The sequence below is a fragment of the Leguminivora glycinivorella genome, chromosome 2 (assembly GCF_023078275.1).
Source record: "Leguminivora glycinivorella isolate SPB_JAAS2020 chromosome 2, LegGlyc_1.1, whole genome shotgun sequence".
In the NCBI taxonomy this organism is placed as follows: Eukaryota; Metazoa; Arthropoda; class Insecta; order Lepidoptera; family Tortricidae; genus Leguminivora; species Leguminivora glycinivorella.
In genome coordinates this window covers 33,778,540-33,799,430 of record NC_062972.1, presented here as the reverse complement: position 1 = coordinate 33,799,430, position 20,891 = coordinate 33,778,540, and the positions used below count along the sequence as shown (strand labels likewise).

The 20,891-nt window shown below is 38.5% G+C and overlaps 1 protein-coding gene across 5 annotated transcripts in view; it reads right to left on the bottom strand.

Moving 5' to 3' along the window:
* Positions 1-200: 200 nt before the first annotated feature.
* The window catches only part of LOC125240687, a 40,508-nt gene continuing 19,817 nt past the window's right edge, over positions 201-20,891 (bottom strand). For all 5 annotated transcript variants that reach the window (XM_048148712.1, XM_048148703.1, XM_048148718.1 and 2 more), the window contains 3 exons: positions 20,444-20,673; positions 19,248-19,431; positions 201-1,811 (listed from right to left, as the gene is read on the bottom strand). In XM_048148712.1, the coding sequence (XP_048004669.1) occupies positions 1,665-1,811; positions 19,248-19,431; positions 20,444-20,673 (561 nt within the window). In that variant the 3' untranslated portion in view covers positions 201-1,664. The remainder of the gene's footprint in view (positions 1,812-19,247; positions 19,432-20,443; positions 20,674-20,891) is intronic.

Sequence of the window (20,891 nt, the reverse complement as noted above, 5' to 3'; positions counted from 1 at the left end):
ATATTGCTATACAACATTTTTATCCTTCTTATTAAACTATATAATAGGGTAGGTAATGTTAATAAAACGAAAAAAAAAATGATTTGTTATTAATTGCTGTGATTATAGATTAATAATAGAAGAAACATAATGTATATGGGAATATAGCATCGAATAATCTACCTACAAAAAATATAATACCTACGTTACAAAAAATATAAGCTTAAATGAGATGAATGATAAAAGTTTTAAACTATAAATAAATATTTAGGCAGATACAATAATAAAATGAACATTCATTTAATAGCTCAAAAAGTTGTATTTAAGGTGTTTTATTAATAATCAACAATTTTAAGCATATAACAATTATTTATGTAAACATGAATAATATATTTCAACAAGCTAGTTGATTCTCGAAACGACTATTTAATACCTACATTTTAATAGCACCATTTAATTTGCTCAATAATAAAATACACAGGAAATAGAAATATAAAAAACGATTATCAAATAAGAAAAACAATAGTTATCAATTTCAGATAAATAAATAAAGAGTGTCAAAAACATGGATTTTGACACAAATTTCTTATCGCCACGGATAACCTTCGTGAAATTATTAATAAATAAACAATTATCATATCATATAGGCGTGAAGTTTAGGTTTCTGTAATATACATTTATTACATAAAAAATACATGAAGATATTAGTTTCCGTTTGATTGTGTCCGGTCAACTGGTTACAATAATCAATGTCAAAGTATAATTATGTGATAATGAAGTAAAAGCTCGTGGTAAGAGCAGAATATAATAGTAATAACAATAATGTACCCGAGTACAGTCGAGTTAGCTTATGTGAATAATTTTACAATATCTGAACACGGTTCTAAAATTATGAACATACTTAAAAGAAATGTGCCTTTAGACATCTTTGTTGGCACAACTGTGTAGACGTAAATGGATTCGACTGTACCTTATGGAATGCACCGTACAGATACTGTGAACATTACACCAATATTGGTCGTAAGATATTAGGCATGTATAAAATTTAATTACAACAAAAATCTGTAAAAATACTGTAAGATTTTGAGTGGGTTGTCACACTTGTTACCTAACTAACGCCGTGTGCGTATCTATTCGATACCTAAGTCATAATTTCACCCACATCAACGGAAGATACGGAAGACACACGATACGTCAGTTTAGCAAGTCAAATAAGGATCCAGGTTAATATCCGTCTCTACGTTGAGGCTGGTTTTAGTGTCACGCGGAGCGAGCCGCACGATTAATTTTACATATAAGTTGATGTTGTCGACCGCTTGGGCACTAAGATCTAAGATTTACACTAAAACCACAGTATAATAAAGAGTACTATCGTACAGTATGGCCACTCCTGCTCCTCGTTGAAAGTGCACTTCCCACCCCCTCTCTACCTCACAGTTCCCGCCTGTCAAAAACGCGAACAGTCGACCTGTGATAATTCACTCATACAAGCATAGTACGCGTTCACCTACACGAGCTTAGACTGTGTGCTAGGAACGGTCCTCTTTCATATATTTGATCGCTAGTGTCCGAGATGTGCTAAAACGCTCCCTGAAATGAATGCGTATTATTAGTCTGGTGCGGATTACTCCGCGCGGTTGGTCGGCGTCGCGTGACACTAAACCAGCTGAAACCTTGCTCTTCGCCTATTGGAAGGCGAATATCATGAAAAGCAGAGGAACAGCGATGACGCAGGCCAGGTACACGGAGGTCCGGGGTTCGCACTCGGACACGATCACGAACTGCTCATTCCAGAGGGAGTCGTTGTTGCGGAGAGGTACTTCTAGAACCACCTAGAAGGAGAAATATGGTTAAATTGTTAAAATATCTACGAAATGTGTTTTGATGTTTATATTTATATTTATTTATTCAATTACAATCATAAGCTTACAGTGTGGTACCAAAGCGCCTATAATGTTATTAGGAGGTATTTAACAATACAATATAATACTAAAACAGAATAATTAAATTAATCAATACATAAAATAAATTTTAGCTAAATTCATTGCAAAGTGCGCATATTTTACACAATAACGTGTGCCAGCTATCGGCAAACACGTCGGCATCCTGGCTTAAAACGAGTCGGTTGAGCAGCGCCGGCGCCCGAGCGCCGGGCGCGTTGCTGGCGCGGCGCGTGCGCGGCCCCTCCGTCGGCGCCACGAACAGCGGCCGGCGGCGGCGCCCCGCGAGCCCATATTTTTCAGGCACAAAGAGACGGATACCTTCCAACGCAACCGGGTTGTCTATTTTCCCTCTTATCATAAGGCTGTAGTGAACGGCGAGATGCAGTTTACGCCTAAAACTGAGGGTATCGAGTCCGACCATACCTGCTACAAAAAGTGACGGATACAGAAAAGGATAGTACCCGTACTGCTTTTTGTAGAGATGTCGAGCAAATTTTTTCTGGACTCTTTCAAGCAGAAGTGTATAGTTCTGCTCAGGGATCGGAACCCGTTCCCAAATACCATTTGATATCGTTCTTAAACCGTTACCTATAAATTTTGTTCAATGGGAACAAAATAATTTCGGTTACGGTTCTTATATCGTTCCCTAAACGAACGGTTCATTATAAATTTTGTTCAGTGGGAACAAAATAATTTCGGTTTCGGTTCTTATTTCGTTCCCTCAAAGAACAGTTCCTTACAGTAACGTTTAAATGAACGAACAGAATTTTAGCGTTCCTAAAACCAATATTATTTCGTTCCGAGCCGCGCGGGAGTAGGTATAGCGACTGTAGCGAGCGCCAGAGCCGAACGTTTTCGCCGACGCACGAGCCGCCTTTCGCTGTCTCTTTTTCACACGAAGTTCATGTATATTTCTGTTTCGGTTAGCCGGCCGGCCGCGGCCGGCAATGAAGGTGAAGGTAGGTTGTTTGTTTCGTTTACTTCATTTACTTGAGTTGCAACTTTCGGCGTATAAACAGCGAACGTGCAGTGATAGTGTATGCTTGATATTGAAACTATTAGGATAGGAAGAAACAGCATAGAATATACACCATGTATAAAGGGCGGCAAATTTTAAAATTGTAGGGCTCACCGGCCAATTGTCTTCATAAAACCTGTCTACTTAAAGTTTCACGTTAACGGAATCATTAAAGGATTAAGACGATACAGGAGGCAAGCACGAATTCAGATTTTTAGGTCTTTATCGCCGTCGCGTTGACGGGGGCGGAACCCACAGAGAGGCCCTGTATAGTAAAGTTGTGTGTGCGCGTGGCGCACGCACACAGACGCGTACGCCGGCGGCGCAAGTACTCGCGCTCGAGCCGACCGGCGCCCGCAATCGCTCTCTATAAAAAAAAAAAAAAAAAAATCAAAATAATTTATTCAGCAAATAGGCCACAGGGGCACTTTTACACGTCACATGTACATAGGTATTTAAAAAAATATTTAAGATTGAGTTGAAATTACAATTGATACTATTATATACTAATTCTAAGTTCTAACTAAAGTTAACTCTATACAATTAATTAGAGATGTAGAAGGTCTCTAAATGTCGAATTACAACCAAGAACTACACTAAATTTTAATATAAAAAGTACAAATACAAAAAAAAAAGTCTAAAATTACTTTAGAGGTGCAAATGACTCTAAATGTCACAACTAAAAATAAAATGTATATCTACTTAATCTAATTCTCCTTAGAGATGTATATGGTATAGTCTCTATCTATATTTTTCTAGTTTTGGACTTCTGATTTGCGTATAGTTTTGGACTCCGTGAAGTATACTCGTACTGATTTGAATAGAATGCAAATTTGTCATATTTTAGGTATTCTAAATATTATTCCTTACCTTATACATAATGTAATTATCTTAAAAGGAATCATGATACCGAAATAAAGTTATTCGGTATGTAAAAAACTAAAGCCTTTTCGATGTCAAAAAGAAAGTTTAAAATAATTTTGTGATAAAGTAAATATTTTCTGAAAGGATTGGGTTTATACCTAGGGATTGCAATAATATAAAATCCGGATTTTCGGATTATTTTTAGGGCAAAATCCTAACTCCGGATTAAATCCGGATTTTTTTTAGTAACTAAAGCCTGACAAGTTTTTATTTGACCCTGGAAGAGTGTCGCTACAAATCGTTTTCATATGGCAATAATGTGCCGACGTCATGTATAATCGGGACAGCGAGTACTGGGTTTCGTTTCGCGTTAATATTTGTAGAAAATTAAAGCATGGTTTTAGAGAATGACAATTTAATAAGCTAGGTTTGAAGACTTGCTACTTCCACACAGCCTAAAATTCATGAAGCTTGTGCCTGTATCGAAGTCGTCGATGTTTATTTTCTTCTTACGTGGGACCTTGTTTTGTACTGGTGGCGATGATGAAACGGCCTCCTTATTTCTTTAAATATTTTTCACGGCAGAGCTAAATACAGACACCATAAATAAGAACAAAAAATATATTAAGCTAAATCGAAACCAACTAATCATTGCATGAGAACATTATTAGGGTGCCCGCCCCCTACACGTAAAGTGGGGAGAGATTTTTTTTTCATTTCAACCCTGACGTGTGATATACCTATTGTTGGATAGGTATTAAAAAATGAATAGGGGTTTACTACTAACATTTTTTGATATTGTTAATTTTTTCGGAAATAATCGCTCGGAAATGTATGGGACATTTCAGAGGTAAACTTTTGTATGGGCTTTGTCAGTCCAGGTATCTATCGTCCTTGATATTAGGCAAGTCAATGTGCACCTCTAACGACTCTTACGCAGTGGCCATTGAGGCCAATCAATTAAAGGTGAGGAAACAGTCTCAGCTGTTGCCATTAGATTTGGTGAAAATAACATTGATCGCGTTGGATATGGTAAGTATGGTTAAGAAACTAAAGCCTGACCAGAAATATAAATAACTATTGTCAGGCAGGAGTGCGCTGTTATTCTGATGTATGGAGTGACAGTTCAGTATAGTATGATGACTATGAAGAAAATAGTTTTAATGAAATTCCGCTACATGGCGCGTAGTCATATATTTCTGGTCATGCTTTACATGTGTATAAAATAAAACAAAACTTATGAATCTTATGATATAATCTTTCCAGTAATTGCCTATGGGAAAATAACATTGTAGTTACCACTGGTAACAACTTAGTGGTAACTCTGACTAGTGGAATAACCCTTATTTTATAACGATATTTCACTAACGAATGTACCAAAATATGATTGACTTTTACACTGAAGCTATAATTATGATAGAGTACACATAATCTTGATACACATTTAATAATATTTTTCTATTTTATTTTCGAGATCTTCTAAACAAGCCCGTAAATTCTCTTCGGGAACTTGTTCTAACTTTTTTCTTATAACGACTGCAACTATATTACGCTTGCATGAACAAGGGCACATCGCGTCCGGTTCCGGTTCACTATAAATGGATTGCATGGGTTGTGCTCTCTCAAGGACTGCATCTTGGTCCTTAAAAACATTTAAAAACATATCACTATTACAAATTCACACAGATTAAGTAACACACATATTTATACAAATTAGTGCAGATTATATTTTATACAGCTTTCTCACACTATAAGCACTTACATCCAACTCAAGGTCATCAGAATCGCTTGGATATGGGGTAGTTTTTTCTCTATATATATTTTTTTGAAGGCTAGATCTTCATCATCTATGTCAAAGCTTTTATCTGCAATAAAAATATCTTATTTATTTTGCATAATGTACTTACATTTCTAGAAAATTATTACAATAAGTTACAAGCTTTTGAGAATTGGGCCCTTGGTGTATCTACATGGAATACACAACTGTAGTTGGCGAGTGTATTAGTGTCTACACTGTCTACAGACGACCAAACCGACCAAGGTCCAACAAGTACGGGATTGTAAGAGCGGGAGAGCTACGTCAACCGGGGTGGCTTTAGGAAAATTTGGGGTTACTTTGATGGTATTTGAACGGCTTTAAAATTAACATCATTCATTATTTACTGAAACTGTTCATGTAATTAGTAGATAGATAATAGATCAATAAATATTCTTGTAAATCTACCATAGAAAATCGCGAATTTACTTACAGTATGACTTTAAAACTAAATTTTCAAAGTCACCCCTGCGTTTTAAAGCCACCCCGGTTGACCGTATAAGGCTTTCTCATTTTTTTACAAATAACTGCGTCCCTAATTGACATATGTCGGTACGGTCGCCTGTAAGTACCTACTTTAGGAGTGACACCGAATAGGGCTTGTATTGTAATCCGGATATATCCGCTGATTTTGAAATTCGGATAATTTGCACGTTAAAATCCGGATAAAACGAATAATTCGAATATTGTGAATGACAGAAATACCATTGCAATTTTTAAGAAGCTCATTTGGAAAACAAATTTTAAAGTAAAATTAACACATTTACGATATTAAAGCGATTTATATCAAAAATTACTCCTTGAGTGGCACTACTACCTTATTCAATAATAGTCATACTAGTTATGAAAAGAAAGCTGCACTTTTGGATGGAAGCAAGTCGCTTTGCATGGTGATAGTAGACATCATAGTAAACGATTTTTTCCGAGGATATCGAAATTTCATCCCTTAAGAAGCCGAGCGTAGCGAGGTGTTTTATGAAAATGAAAAAAATTCTATATTTTTATTGTATCGTCCGATTTTGACAAAACGTATCTCAAATGAAAGGTATTAATTTGTGTAATTAAAAAAAAATACAAAGAAAAAAAATTTAAAATAAAAGTAAGAAAAAAATAAAAAAAGTAAATTTCCGTCTCGCACTGAATAACTTCAAAGAATGACAGACAAAATGTACAATGTCGATAATACAAGTTTTTTTTAATCGAAGACAGATAAATTTTTAGTTGAAAACTGAAGACCGCATCGAAATCAGATCAGCATTTTTTAAGATACAAGTTGCCAAAGTTGGGAAAGATCGCTTTATATGGCCACTTTGAAATTCCTTTGCCAGAAAGTCAGAAATAATATGTTTTTCGGACACAGAAAAATACATAGTAACAGTACACATCAAAATAAAATTAAAAATTCCGAGGATATTATAATTTCATCCCTTAGAACGACGAGCGTAGCGAGGTCGGTTACGAAAACCGAAAAAAAAAATCTCATTTTTTTGTACGTCGTCCGATTTTGACAAAACATGTTTCATTTGAAAGGTATTACTTTATGTAACTTAAAAAAAATATTGAAAAAATTGGAAAAAAAATGTAAGATTTAAAAAAAAAACCTTAATTTTCGTATCACACTGAATAACCGCAAAAAACGGTAGACACGGTGTATAATTTCGATATATGATTTTTTTAAATTAAAGACAAATAAATGTATGATTATAAACTAAAAACCGAATCGAAATCGAATCAGTAGTTTTTAAGATGCAATTTGTCAAAGTTGGCTTAGTTCGTTTATATGGTCGCTTATAAATTCCTTAGCCAGAAAGTCAGAAACATTATATTTTTCTCACAGTTAAAAGTATGCATAGGTAATAGACATCATAATAAACAATTTTTTACGAGGATATAAAAAATTCATCCCTTGGAAAGCCGAGCGTAGCGATGTCTGTTACGAAAAACAAAAAAAAGGCAGTTTTTTTTATTGGATCGTCTTTGTAAGGGTTTCTAAGGAATGAAATTTTTATATCCTTGTAAAAAAATGTTTATAATGTCTATTACCTATGCATACTTTTAACTGTAAGAAAAATATAATGTTTCTGACTTTCTGGCTAAGGAATTTATATTATAACTATTATAAGCGACCATATAAACAAACTAAGCCAACTTTGACAACTTGCATCTTAAAAACTACTGATTCGATTTCGATTCGGTTTTTAGTTTATAATCATGCATTTATTTGTCTTTAATTTAAAAAAATCATATATCGAAATTATACACCGTGTCTACCGTTTTTTGCGGTTATTCAGTGTGATACGAAAATTAAGGTTTTTTTTTTTTTTAAATCTTACATTTTTTTCCAATTTTTTTTCAATATTTTTTTTAAGTTACATAAAGTAATACCTTTCAAATGAAACATGTTTAGTCAAAATCGGACGACGTACAAAAAAATGAGATTTTTTTTTCGGTTTTCGTAACCGACCTCGCTACGCTCGTCGTTCTAAGGGATGAAATTATATTGGGTTGGTAAGAAAGTAATGAGCGATCGATTGAATTCCACATAAAATTTTTGAGAGAGTTCTAGAATCTTCTATGGTCGAAAGTATATAAAGGGCGAGTCGCACAGTTTCTCGTCAGTAATTCACTAGCTGTCGCCGAGCTAATATAAGGAAGAAAATGGACGAATTAAAAGTGCATGTAAGGCATTGCTTACTATACGAATTTCAGTCTGGACATTCAGCCGCCGAAGCAGTGCGTAATATATGTCAGCGTGTTGCTCCTGAAGTTGTGTCTGAGGCCACGGCGAAACGATGGTTCCAGCGGTTTCGTAGTGGCGACTTTTCATTATCAGATCAACCTAAGTCTGGTCGACCGGTGAAGATTGATGTAGCCAAATTAAAAACCTTAATTGAAGGAGATCCGAGGCTAACGAGTCGTACTCTTGCTACCGAGTTAGGCTACTCTCATGTCACCATAGAAACAAATATACACGAGTTGGGAAAAAACTACAAATACAGTGTTTGGATACCGCACGAACTTGATAGAGATCATCTAAACCGCCGTGCCGATATCTGCATACAACTTCTGTCTTTTCGCCGCACATTCAACTGGTTGGACCATCTTATCACTGGAGATGAAAAATGGGTCTTATATATAAATCACACACGCAAACGTCAGTAGCTAGCTCCAAACGAAAAAGGAATAGAGGCACCAAAAACAGAGCCTCACCCGAAAAAAGTTATGCTGTCCGTTTGGTGGGATATTCATGGTATTATTCACTGGGAACTCCTACCAAGTGGAATGACTGTTACCGCATCAGTATACTGTAATCAGCTTGAAAATTTAAACCAAAAAATCTGTCAGAATCGTCCACAGCATGCTAAAGTTTTTTTCTTACATGACAATGCTCGCCCACACATTGCAAAAGTGGCTCAGCTAAAGCTATTGGAGCTAGGTTGGAAAGTGATACCTCATCCACCGTACTCTCCAGACTTGGCACCTACGGATTACGCATTGTTCAGATCGCTAAGCAATGCCTTGAATGAAAAAAAGTTCGATGATCAAGCCCATCTACGACAGTACATAGCTTAGTTTTTTAAATCTAAACCTAAGAACTTCTTCGCCGATGCTATTCATTCTTTACCAGAACGATGGAGACAAGTAGTAGATAACGAAGGCCGTTATATTTTTGATAAATGATTAAAATAATAAATTAAATAAAAATTACAATATTGGTTATGATTCGCTCATTACTTTCTTACCAACCCAATAATATCCTCGGAATTTTTAATTTTAGTTTGATGTGTACTGTTACTATGTATTTTTCTGTGTCAGAAAAACATGTTATTTCTGACTTTCTGGCAAAGGAATTTCAAAGTGGCCATATAAAGCGATCTTTCCCAACTTTGGCAACTTGTATCTTAAAAAATGCTGATCTGATTTCGATGCGGTCTTCAGTTTTCAACTAAAAATTTATCTGTCTTCGATTAAAAAAAACTTGTATATCGACATTGTACATTTTGTCTGTCATTCTTTGAAGTTATTCAGTGCGAGACGGAAATTTACTTTTTTTATTTTTTCTTACTTTTCTTTTAAATTTTTTTCTTTGTATTTTTTTTAAATTACACAAATTAATACCTTTCATTTGAGATACGTTTTGTCAAAATCGGACGATACAATAAAAAGATAGAATTTTTTTCATTTTCATAAAACACCTCGCTACGCTCGGCTTCCTAAGAGATGAAATTTCGATATCCTCGGAAAAAATCGTTTACTATAATGTCTACTATCACCATGCAAAGCGGCTTGCTTCCATCCAAAAGTGCAGCTTTTGGCCAAAAATTCTCCATAACAAGTATGACTATAAGTAAATAAATAATAAACAAAAATATTGGGGGACATCTTACATAGATCAACCTAGCCCCAAACTAAGCAAAGCTTGTACTATGGGTGCTAGGCGATGATACGAATACATACTTATATAGATAAATACATACTTATATACACAGAAAACATCCAAGACTCAGGAACAAATATCTATGCTCATCACACAAATAAATGCCCTTACCGGGATTCGAATCCGCCGGGACCGCGGCTTAGCAGGCAGGGTTTTTTTCATGAATATTTGTGGATAATCTCATGTAAATGTATATCAATTTAACTCAATCAATCAAGTGACACTGAGTACCGTATCAAACGCTGCACTTTCATTATTGTTAGCATCCGAATACATTATAAATAAATAAATAAATTGCAAACAGAACTAAAACTGTTCAAATTTTCTGACAAAAAGAAGTCTTCTATGTATCCCGCGGCGGAAGACCTGTTTAGTATTGAAGTGCAGGACAAGATGAAGTAGTTAAGCAGATACGCTTTTACATTTTATCCTTTCAAAATAGGTTGCAAGTGTTGCAACACCAAAACTTTTTCGCTGTATACGTAACGTAAGGCCCTCTGGCTAAGAACGTCTACCCGAGAGTCCCAAGTGTAACTGGAATGGAGTCACGAAGTCATCAAAGATAAGAGGTGAAAATTATTAGAGAGAAAGATCATTCAGCCTTGTTATTTAACAAAGCTAAATGGTGTTTGTAATATGTCATAGTTCTTTTTGCATTTGAATAAATCGGCAATGAAAACCTCGTAAATGCAATCTGATATTTAAACAAGGAGTAGGTAGGTAATACCTTTTTTAGGTAATATTCGATCTAAACGATCACAACATGACGTTTTGCCTCATATGGCAATCAGATTATGTCTCTAGCATTAAAATTCATTAATATCAAATATTAGTCAAAATTACATAAAAATAAAATCATATATCTTATGGGCAACTGAAGTCATTTCATAAAAACCGGCCAAGAGCGTGTCGGGCCACGCTCAGTGTAGGGTTCCGTAGTTTTCCGTATTTTTCTCAAAAACTACTGAACCTATCAAGTTCAAAACAATTTTCCTAGAAAGTCTTTATAAAGTTCTACTTTTGTGATTTTTTCATATTTTTTAAATATATGGTTCAAAAGGGGGAAAGGGGATAAGAGCGACATAGCCAACTACCGACCCATTAGCCTGGTGTCTCACATCTACAAGACTTTTATAAAAGTTATAGAAAGCCGCATCGCTGGAGAACTCGACCGTCACCAACCCCCCAGTCAAGCAGGATTTCGCCCTGGATTTTCCACAGTTGATCATCTCCATACAGTTAACCAGATAATCGAAAAATATACCGAATTCAAACTCCCGTTATACTTAGGTTTTGTTGATTATGCTAAAGCTTTTGACAGTATTACCCACTCCTCCATCATAGCAGCACTGCGGAACCAAAACATCGAACCAACATATATTAATCTAATCAAAACCATCTACAATAATAGCACAGCAGATATCAAACTTCAATCTTCCGGACCAACGTTTCGAATACAAAGAGGTGTCAAACAGGGGGACCCGCTATCTCCAAAACTTTTTACGAGTACACTGGAGGAAATTTTCAGCAGTCTGGCGGCTTCTTGGGAGGAAAAGGGAATAGTCGTCGGTAATAAGAGGTTGTCAAACCTCCGTTTTGCCGACGACATTGTTCTTTTTGCTTCCTCCGCCACAGAACTTCAGCAAATGCTCCAAGACCTGAGCGACGCGAGCCTTCAAGTTGGACTTCAAATGAATCGCGAAAAGACCCAGGTGATGACTAATAGCACGAAACTTGGGGTAAAGGTAGACGGGCAGACTATACAATACGTCAACGAGTATATTTACTTGGGCCAGTTAGTCTCTTTCAACGATCGGCAAGACAAGGAAGTTGAGCGCCGAGTTCAAAATGCATGGAAGAGCTACTGGTCCATGAAAGAGCTAATGAAGGGCGACCTTCCAATGTCACTGAAGCGCAAACTCGTTGACATGTGTATTCTGCCTGTCCTCACCTACGGTGCCCAAACGTGGTCATTCACCGAGGGTCAGAAGTCCAAATTGAAGGTTTGCCAACGAGCAATGGAGCGCAGTATTTTAGGTGTTACTAGGATGGATCGCATCCGAAACACTACACTGCGCTCCAAAACACGAATAGCTGATGTGGGGGAGAAAACCGCCAGACTAAAGTGGGACTGGGCAGGCCACGTTTGTCGCATGCACCCGGATAGGTGGGCCAGCATAGCCACCAAGTGGATGCCTCAAATTAAGCGCGGACGTGGAAGGCCCAGACGGAGATGGCGGGACGACTTTGACACCTTCATGACTAATTGGCCAGAAATAGCACACCAACGGGAGCTGTGGAAATCACGGGGAGAGGCCTTTGCCCAGCAGTGGGACACATAAACGGGCTATCTAAAAAAAAAAAAAAATGGTTCAAAAGTTAGAGGGGGGGGGGCGCACTTTTTTTTCCTTTAAGAGCGATTATTTCCGAAAATATTAATATTATCAAAAAACGATCTAAGTAAACCCTTATTCATTTTTAAATACCTATCCAACGATGTAAAGTGACATAAGCTACTTTTTGTATCTTTCTAACGCGAGCGAAGCCGCAGGCAAAAGCTAGTTGTCTTCATAAAGCGCATGCCTTGCTAAACCTTGACGTTGGCGGAATCATCGACACCATCGATGGTGCCATAACACGTAAATATTGAAAATATAGGGAAGGTTTAGCGTTCCATGTACGCGCCTTTTTTTTCTTAGAATCTCTTCTTTAAATTTCAGCTTTCTAGTGCTTACGGTTACTGAGATTATCCGCGGACGGCCGGACGGACGGACGGACGGACGGACGGACGGACGGACGGACGGACGGACGGACGGACGGACGGACGGACAGACAGACATGGCGAAGCTATAAGGGTTCCTACGGAACCCTTATAGCTTCGTTGTATAGCTAGTTGACTACGGAACCCTAAAAAAGGCAAGAATGAAATAACTAAGTAACCTAACCTAACATTAAGGTTACGAACAACAGCTCAAGCCTGATTATAAAATAACAATTTCCTACGACGTGTTTTTCGTATCGTAGTACATAATTATGTTACTAATTATGAGATTTATTAAATAAAATAAAAAATATTCGAAATATCCATTTTATCCGAATATCCGGATTTTCAAATATCGAGTCGAATCATCCGGATTTCGAATTGGACGGATAATTGCAAGCCCTAACACCGAACCACCGGGCAGAGTTTCAGTATTTAGGTTTATGAAGGTTTAGTATAGGTAAGTACTTACTCAGTGGCTCATTCTGTGCATCGATCAAGTCATAAATATCATCATTAGTGCCCCTTTCACTCGCAGCAGTATAAGAACATTGGATGAATTGGGATTCTTCGAGTTCTGGGACACGGGAGTGTTGAATACTAAAAACAATTTATTTTTGTGACTTTAGGTGTTACTAGGATGGATCGCATCCGAAACACTACACTGCGCTCCAAAACACGAATAGCTGATGTGGGGGAGAAAACCGCCAGACTAAAGTGGGACTGGGCAGGCCACGTTTGTCGCATGCACCCGGATAGGTGGGCCAGCATAGCCACCAAGTGGATGCCTCAAATTAAGCGCGGACGTGGAAGGCCCAGACGGAGATGGCGGGACGACTTTGACACCTTCATGACTAATTGGCCAGAAATAGCACACCAACGGGAGCTGTGGAAATCACGGGGAGAGGCCTTTGCCCAGCAGTGGGACACATAAACGGGCTATCTAAAAAAAAAAAAAAAATGGTTCAAAAGTTAGAGGGGGGGCGCACTTTTTTTTCCTTTAAGAGCGATTATTTCCGAAAATATTAATATTATCAAAAAACGATCTAAGTAAACCCTTATTCATTTTTAAATACCTATCCAACGATGTATCACACGTTGGGGTTGGAATGAAAAAAAAAAATCTGCCCCCACTTTACATGTAGGGGTGGTACCCTAATAAAACATTTTTTTCCATTTTTTATTTTTGCACTTTGTTGGCGTGATTGATATACATATTGCTACTAAATTTAATATTATCAAAAAACGATCTAAGTAAACCCTTATTCATTTTTAAATACCTATCCAACGATGTATCACACGTTGGGGTTGGAATGAAAAAAAAAATCTGCCCCCACTTTACATGTAGGGGTGGTACCCTAATAAAACATTTTTTTCCATTTTTTATTTTTGCACTTTGTTGGCGTGATTGATATACATATTGCTACCAAATTTCAGCTTTCTAGTGCTTACGGTTACTGAGATTATCCGCGGACGGCCGGACGGACGGACGGACGGACGGACGGACGGACAGACAGACATGGCGAAGCTATAAGGGTTCCTACGGAACCCTTATAGCTTCGTTGTATAGCTAGTTGACTACGGAACCCTAAAAAAGGCAAGAATGAAATAACTAAGTAACCTAACCTAACATTAAGGTTACGAACAACAGCTCAAGCCTGATTATAAAATAACAATTTCCTACGACGTGTTTTTCGTATCGTAGTACATAATTATGTTACTAATTATGAGATTTATTAAATAAAATAAAAAATATTCGAAATATCCATTTTATCCGAATATCCGGATTTTCAAATATCGAGTCGAATCATCCGGATTTCGAATTGGACGGATAATTGCAAGCCCTAACACCGAACCACCGGGCAGAGTTTCAGTATTTAGGTTTATGAAGGTTTAGTATAGGTAAGTACTTACTCAGTGGCTCATTCTGTGCATCGATCAAGTCATAAATATCATCATTAGTGCCCCTTTCACTCGCAGCAGTATAAGAACATTGGATGAATTGGGATTCTTCGAGTTCTGGGACACGGGAGTGTTGAATACTAAAAACAATTTATTTTTGTGACTAATTGCACATTTCACATCTTTCATTGTGACGTTTTTAGACTAAGGGCCCGTTGCATCAACCACATTTGACACACACATCATCGTCACGCAGCAGACGCCTATGGAACTGTCCATACAATAAAATTTAACGAATGCTTTAACGGTAACAGACGGTTTGGTGCAACTGACCCTAAAGGTCCATTGTTGATAATAGCTGATGTAATTTCTATGGTAATTGACTATCTACAGTACCAACGACACAATTAATGGGAAAGTAGTGTATATTGTACACACGCACACGCACACGCACACGCACACGCACACGCACACGCAGACGCGCGTGCGCGTGCGACGCGCACGCGCACGCACGCACGCACGCACGCACGCACGCACGCACGCACGCACGCACGCACGCACGCACGCACGCACGCACGCACGCACGCACGCACGCACGCACGCACGCACGCACGCACGCACGCACGCACGCACACACACACACACACACACACACACACACACACACACACACACACACACACACACACACACACACGTAAGGACGCTCGCTCTTGCTAATAGCGGCGTCCCGTCCTTATTTGACCTTGGACTGTACGATTGCCTGTAAATAAATACTTAAGCGTCGTGACATTACTTAAATTTTAAAATCGGTAAAATTGAAAGCACTAAGTTAAAAGAAAAAAACTTACTTCATTGTGGTTGTGGTGCAGAATGTTTTCGACGTATTTGTTTCGTTCGACGCCACGTTTACTCACCGCTAGTCTCAAATCAAACTAAAGTTACTAAAGTGATGGCCGTGGCCGACACCGCTTGCACTGTTCGTTCAAATTCTTGGAAATAGAAAAACCGAAATAATTTCGTTCCTGCGAACTGTTCTTTAAAGAACGTATCATTTAATTCCGTTCCCGCGAACTGTTCTTTAAAGAACGTATCATTTAATTCTGTTCTTCGGAACAGTTCTCACTCATAAACGTTCGTTCACTGAACGAAAAAGAATACCGGTTAATGGAACCAGAAACGCTAAAGTAAAGTTCTCGGGTCAACGTACGGAACCGTTCCGAAAAAAATACCGGTATCCGATCCCTGGTTCTGCTCGACTGGGTCCCATATTATTGAACAGTATTCGAGCTTGCTTCGGACGTAGGCATTATAGAGAACTAATGGAACGGTCGTGCCGTTAAACTGCGGTGACGTACGCATTACAAATCCCAGCATTTTATTTGCACTCTTTACCACTGAGTTTATATGGCTATGGAAGTCTAGTGCGGTGTCGAGCTCAAGACCTAAGTCACGAATGGTTTGGACGCGGTCAATATCCTCTCCACCAAGCTTTTACTTCTACTAAACGAGATTGTCTTGCACTTCTTACCATCAAACAGCAAGTGGTTGGCCTTACTCCATTCCATAACCGCGTTAATGTCGCGCTGCAATGTCTCACAATCCGAAACGGAGTTAACAGCATGGAACAGTTTGAGGTCGTCAGCAAATAACAAGCATCTTACATTGCTGACAGCTAAAGGCAGGTCATTAATCATCACCAGGAAAAGCGTAGGCCCCAGTGTGCTACCCTGGCTCACTCCAGACCTGGTGAAATAATCCTCAGATTGGTGACCTGAAAGCTGCACGTACTGCCTGCGGTCTCTCAGATAGCTTGCGAATAAAGTTAGCAAATTTGGCGAGAAACCAAATGCGGAAAGTTTGCTGAGGAGTATATCGTTATCAACCAGATCAAACGCTTTCTGGAAGTCGAAGTAGGTAACATCAACTTGTCGAGATTGATCCATATGGTAAAGGGCGTAATCGACGAAGTTGACGTTGTTAGTTGATGTTGACCTACCCCCACGAAAACCATGCTGCTCATCTGCCAAACGTGACGATATGAGGGGCGTAATGCATTTGTTAATAGCGCCTTCAAATATTTTGCCGAATACCGATAGAATGGCTATGGGACGGAAGGCGGTTATATCCGTGGCGGCAGTTTCCTTTGGCACAGGCGTGACTCTAGATACCTTCCATAGAGATGGGTAAATACTACTGCGGATTGAGAGGTTGAAAATGAAAAGCAGAGGCTGCATTAGTACCGAGATGCAGTCCTTGACAAGGAATGCGGGTATGCCGTCCGGACCAGGTGCAGAAGTAGCCTTTAATTTCCTAACAGTACGCATTATCTCCTCAGGAGTAATATTGTTAAGTGTTATGCAAGTAGAGTCTTTCCCCTCTGCTACTTTTCTAGTGGCCTCGTTAACGTCTAACATAGGAGTGTTTGCGTGGAAAATAGAACTAAAATGTGCAGCAAACTGTTGCATTGCCTCATGTTCTGTTAACTTAACTTCACCAACCTTATAGGAAGTAGGACGGCGGTCGCTGCGTCTATCTTTGATATGCGTCCAGAAGGCTGCTGGATCCTTGCTGATTGCACGCTCAGTTCTTAGCATGTACTGCTTATGCGCCGATTCAATTAATTCTTTAACAAGCTTCCGATAGTATTTAAACATTTCTTTATTAAAATCTAGCCCTTTGCTTTTGAATTTAACAAGATGGAAATGTTTTAACTTAATATATTTAATGGTTTCGGCACTAAACCAAACAGGATACTCATAGCGCTGCTGTGGACGCTCTACCTGGGACTTATAGATCGGAACATTTTGATCAAATATATCATATAGATTTCGATACAGGATATTAACAGCACTATCAACGTCTTTTTGGTCGTATAGGGTTGACCAGTCAATGCTAGATATAGCCGTATATACAGATGACAGATCGGCTCTTTTGAAATTCCAACGTGGATATTTCAACTCACGCGAATGTGGCGTATCGGTTGTTGGACTCGGGTCCACGTTTGAGGTGTAGGTGTTATTTCCAAACAGTAAACTAATACTAAGTGGTGGATGAAAGGCGTCCGCGGGAACCAAGGAATCACCACAACGCCGTACGCCAGCGTCTCCAGCACTCATATTTGTTAGGACAAGATCCAGGATGCCTCCGTGTTCGTTAATTACTTTGTTGAATTGGTCTAATTTGCAAAACCGAATAAAACAATCGAATTGATTTTTAACGTCTAAATTAAAAGAGTTAAGGTTAAAATCACCTATTACAATATTTTCCATCAAACTAAACTTGCACATAGCATTTTCAATACAATCTAAGACATTAAGATATTGATCAGAGTTATAATTCGGTGGTAAGTAAACAACACATAGATTAAACTTTACACCTTTCTTTGAAACTTCGACAAACAGAACCTCCTTATCCTCCGTCAAACCGTCAATATCTTCAATAATTCGTACTTTGTAAACATCTCTTACAGCTATCAAAATGTTGCAAAGGTTGTAACGAAACAAGCGAAACTTTTAAGCCATTTTCGGTAAGTCATCATCGTCCTTGCGTTATCCAGGCATTTGCCATGGCTTATGGGAGTAAGTACCCATATGAAATATGTAGATACATCCTGATGGCCTCATCATGGACCATCATGGAGCATAGGTAGGACCGATTGAATTTTCTATGTATAGTACTTTAGCCATTTTTATAAGCGAATCCTTCCTCATTTTTATTGCGTTCACTGTGTCACAGGTCCGCGTCGTACAGCTGCGTTCATGACCAACAAAATGGTCCCGACGGAAGACCAGCGCTGACCCTCGGGTTAGCATTTTATGCTGAGTCGGGACCATTTCGTGGTAACTTATATGTTTAATTTCTTTTATTTGCTGTTTCTGTTTTCTTACTTGTGTATTTTGTAGTTATCACGAATAAATAATTGATTGATTGATTGAATCCCTACGGCTGTTAAATATGCTCCAAAATTGAACCGGTAAAGTACCTTATAATTATTGAAGCTGTTCATAAAATTCAATTAAAGCGTAGTATTCTAAAACCAATCGATCGACGTTTGAAATCCATATCGAGAGCTAATGCTTATTAGTTAACCAATTGCATTACATCGATGGTCATTTATCGTAGTAGGCCGACTGCTAATCTCATGTTAAAGCGTTCAATGATAAATGGAAGATTGATTTGATTCATATCCGCGGTACCACGTAGAACCTTGTCATTGTAATGGAAAACATCTTCAAAAAGTTAAAAATGGATACGTTATACTGTGTGTTCAACAAAAGCCCATCGGTTCCCTGATGATTGTTGTTGCAATTCGAATATTACCTTTAAACTCCTCATTTATAATTTTAAGGATAGCACAAGTAGGCAAAGGCAGACCGAAAAAGACATGTCTGGACGACGACATTTTGCAGCGACTGGAGGAATCATGTAGATCATGATGAATTTAGGAAGAAAGGGGTGGTCTTTATTTAGTGGGACAAAAAATAGGCAAAAAATAACCAAGATAATCAATATAAACCTCATACCTTCTGGCTGGAGAAGATGTCGAGCAGAAGATCACACCGCTGGGTGCTATTCCGGCATTCCCGCAGTGCCGTCTGTGCCACCTCGTACCTGGTCTTCTGCAGGTCGAACTTGGCGCGGATAAAGTTTTTCTGTCGCTCGTTCTCCGAGTTGAATACGAAGAAGTAGTAGCCGTTAGCTGGGACCCTGGGAAAAGAACGTTGCTATGATCGCGACCTAGGTTTGTCTATTTCTTCTAAAGAATGTTAAAATGTTCGTTTGTCCTTCGTTCTGGTTTCCAATTGGTGTTTTCTTTTAGGGATATAATTATTTCTATCATCAAGTTGCAAACATGTCCTGAACAGTAACCATTTAGTTGGTCTTTTAAAATAGAATCTAGCCTCACGAATTCCACGATGCTCATAAATGTTTTATAACAATGTGTGACAGGGATAGCGCGATGGCATAATGTCAACGCTGTCCTTGTCACACAGTGCTTTAACATTTATAACGAGCCAGTGTGAGAACTCCGTAAAGCGTATGCTGATGGTTACAGCGAGATTACCTCGAAACGCATATCGAGGAAAGTTGTGTTGTTAATGACGTTGTAAAGAGGATGGTCACCAGTATGTAAGAGCGTCAGCTTTAGCATTAGCAGTAGCATTCCTCATGCAGGACCTATGAGGAGTCATCGGCAGGTTGAAAACCGACCCGTTGCACTGCAACAGCCTTTCTTCGGAACTGGAGAATGATTACCAGTATTCATAGTAACTTCTGTAGAAGGTAGTCTCGTTGATAATGTTATAAAAAAGATGATCACCTGTATGTTAGAGCGTTAGCTTTAGCAGCAGTGACACTCTGTGCTTCAGTAGCATTCCTCATGCAGGACCTATGAGGAGTCATGGGCAGGTTAAGGATCAAGCCATCGTATTGCAGCAGTCTTTCTCCAGAAGTAGAGAAGAACGACCAGTATTCATAGTAACTTCTGTCGAAGGGAGTCTCGTTGATGAACTTATAAAAAAGATGTTCATCTGTATGTAAGAGCGTCAGTAACACTCTGACCCTCAGTAGCATTCTTCATACAAGACCTATGAGGAGTCATCGGCAGGTCGAGGAAATCATCGCATTGTAACAGTCTTTCCCCAGAAGTATAGAAAGACCAGTACCTACTCTAAAAACTCTTGCGTTACGCTGATGATCTTATAAAAAAGATGTTCACCTGTATGTAAGAGCGTTTGCTTTAGCAGCTGTGACACTCTGTCCTTCAGTAGCATTCTTCATGCAGGACCTATGAGGAGTCATCGGCAGGTTAAGGATCAAGCCATCGCATTGCAGTAGTCTTTCTTCGGAACTGGAGAAGGAGGACCAGTATTCGGAGTTACTCATGTCGAAGGGAGTCGTTTCGTTGATGATCTTGTGGTCGTCGGCGTGGCCGTCTGGTTGGACGTCCTGGAAATATGAGGTTTCATTCATTATCAAGAGTAGGTACATTTTATAGTTACCTATCTAAGCATTACAATTCTAAATAACAAGATTCTTTTAAGATGAAAGATGGATATAAGATGATGAACTCTGCAAAATCATAGTGTCAGCTTACAATAAAGCTTAGAAATTGATTAAAAGTGAAACTAACTCATAGATTGTTACAGTCGAGTTCATAAATATGT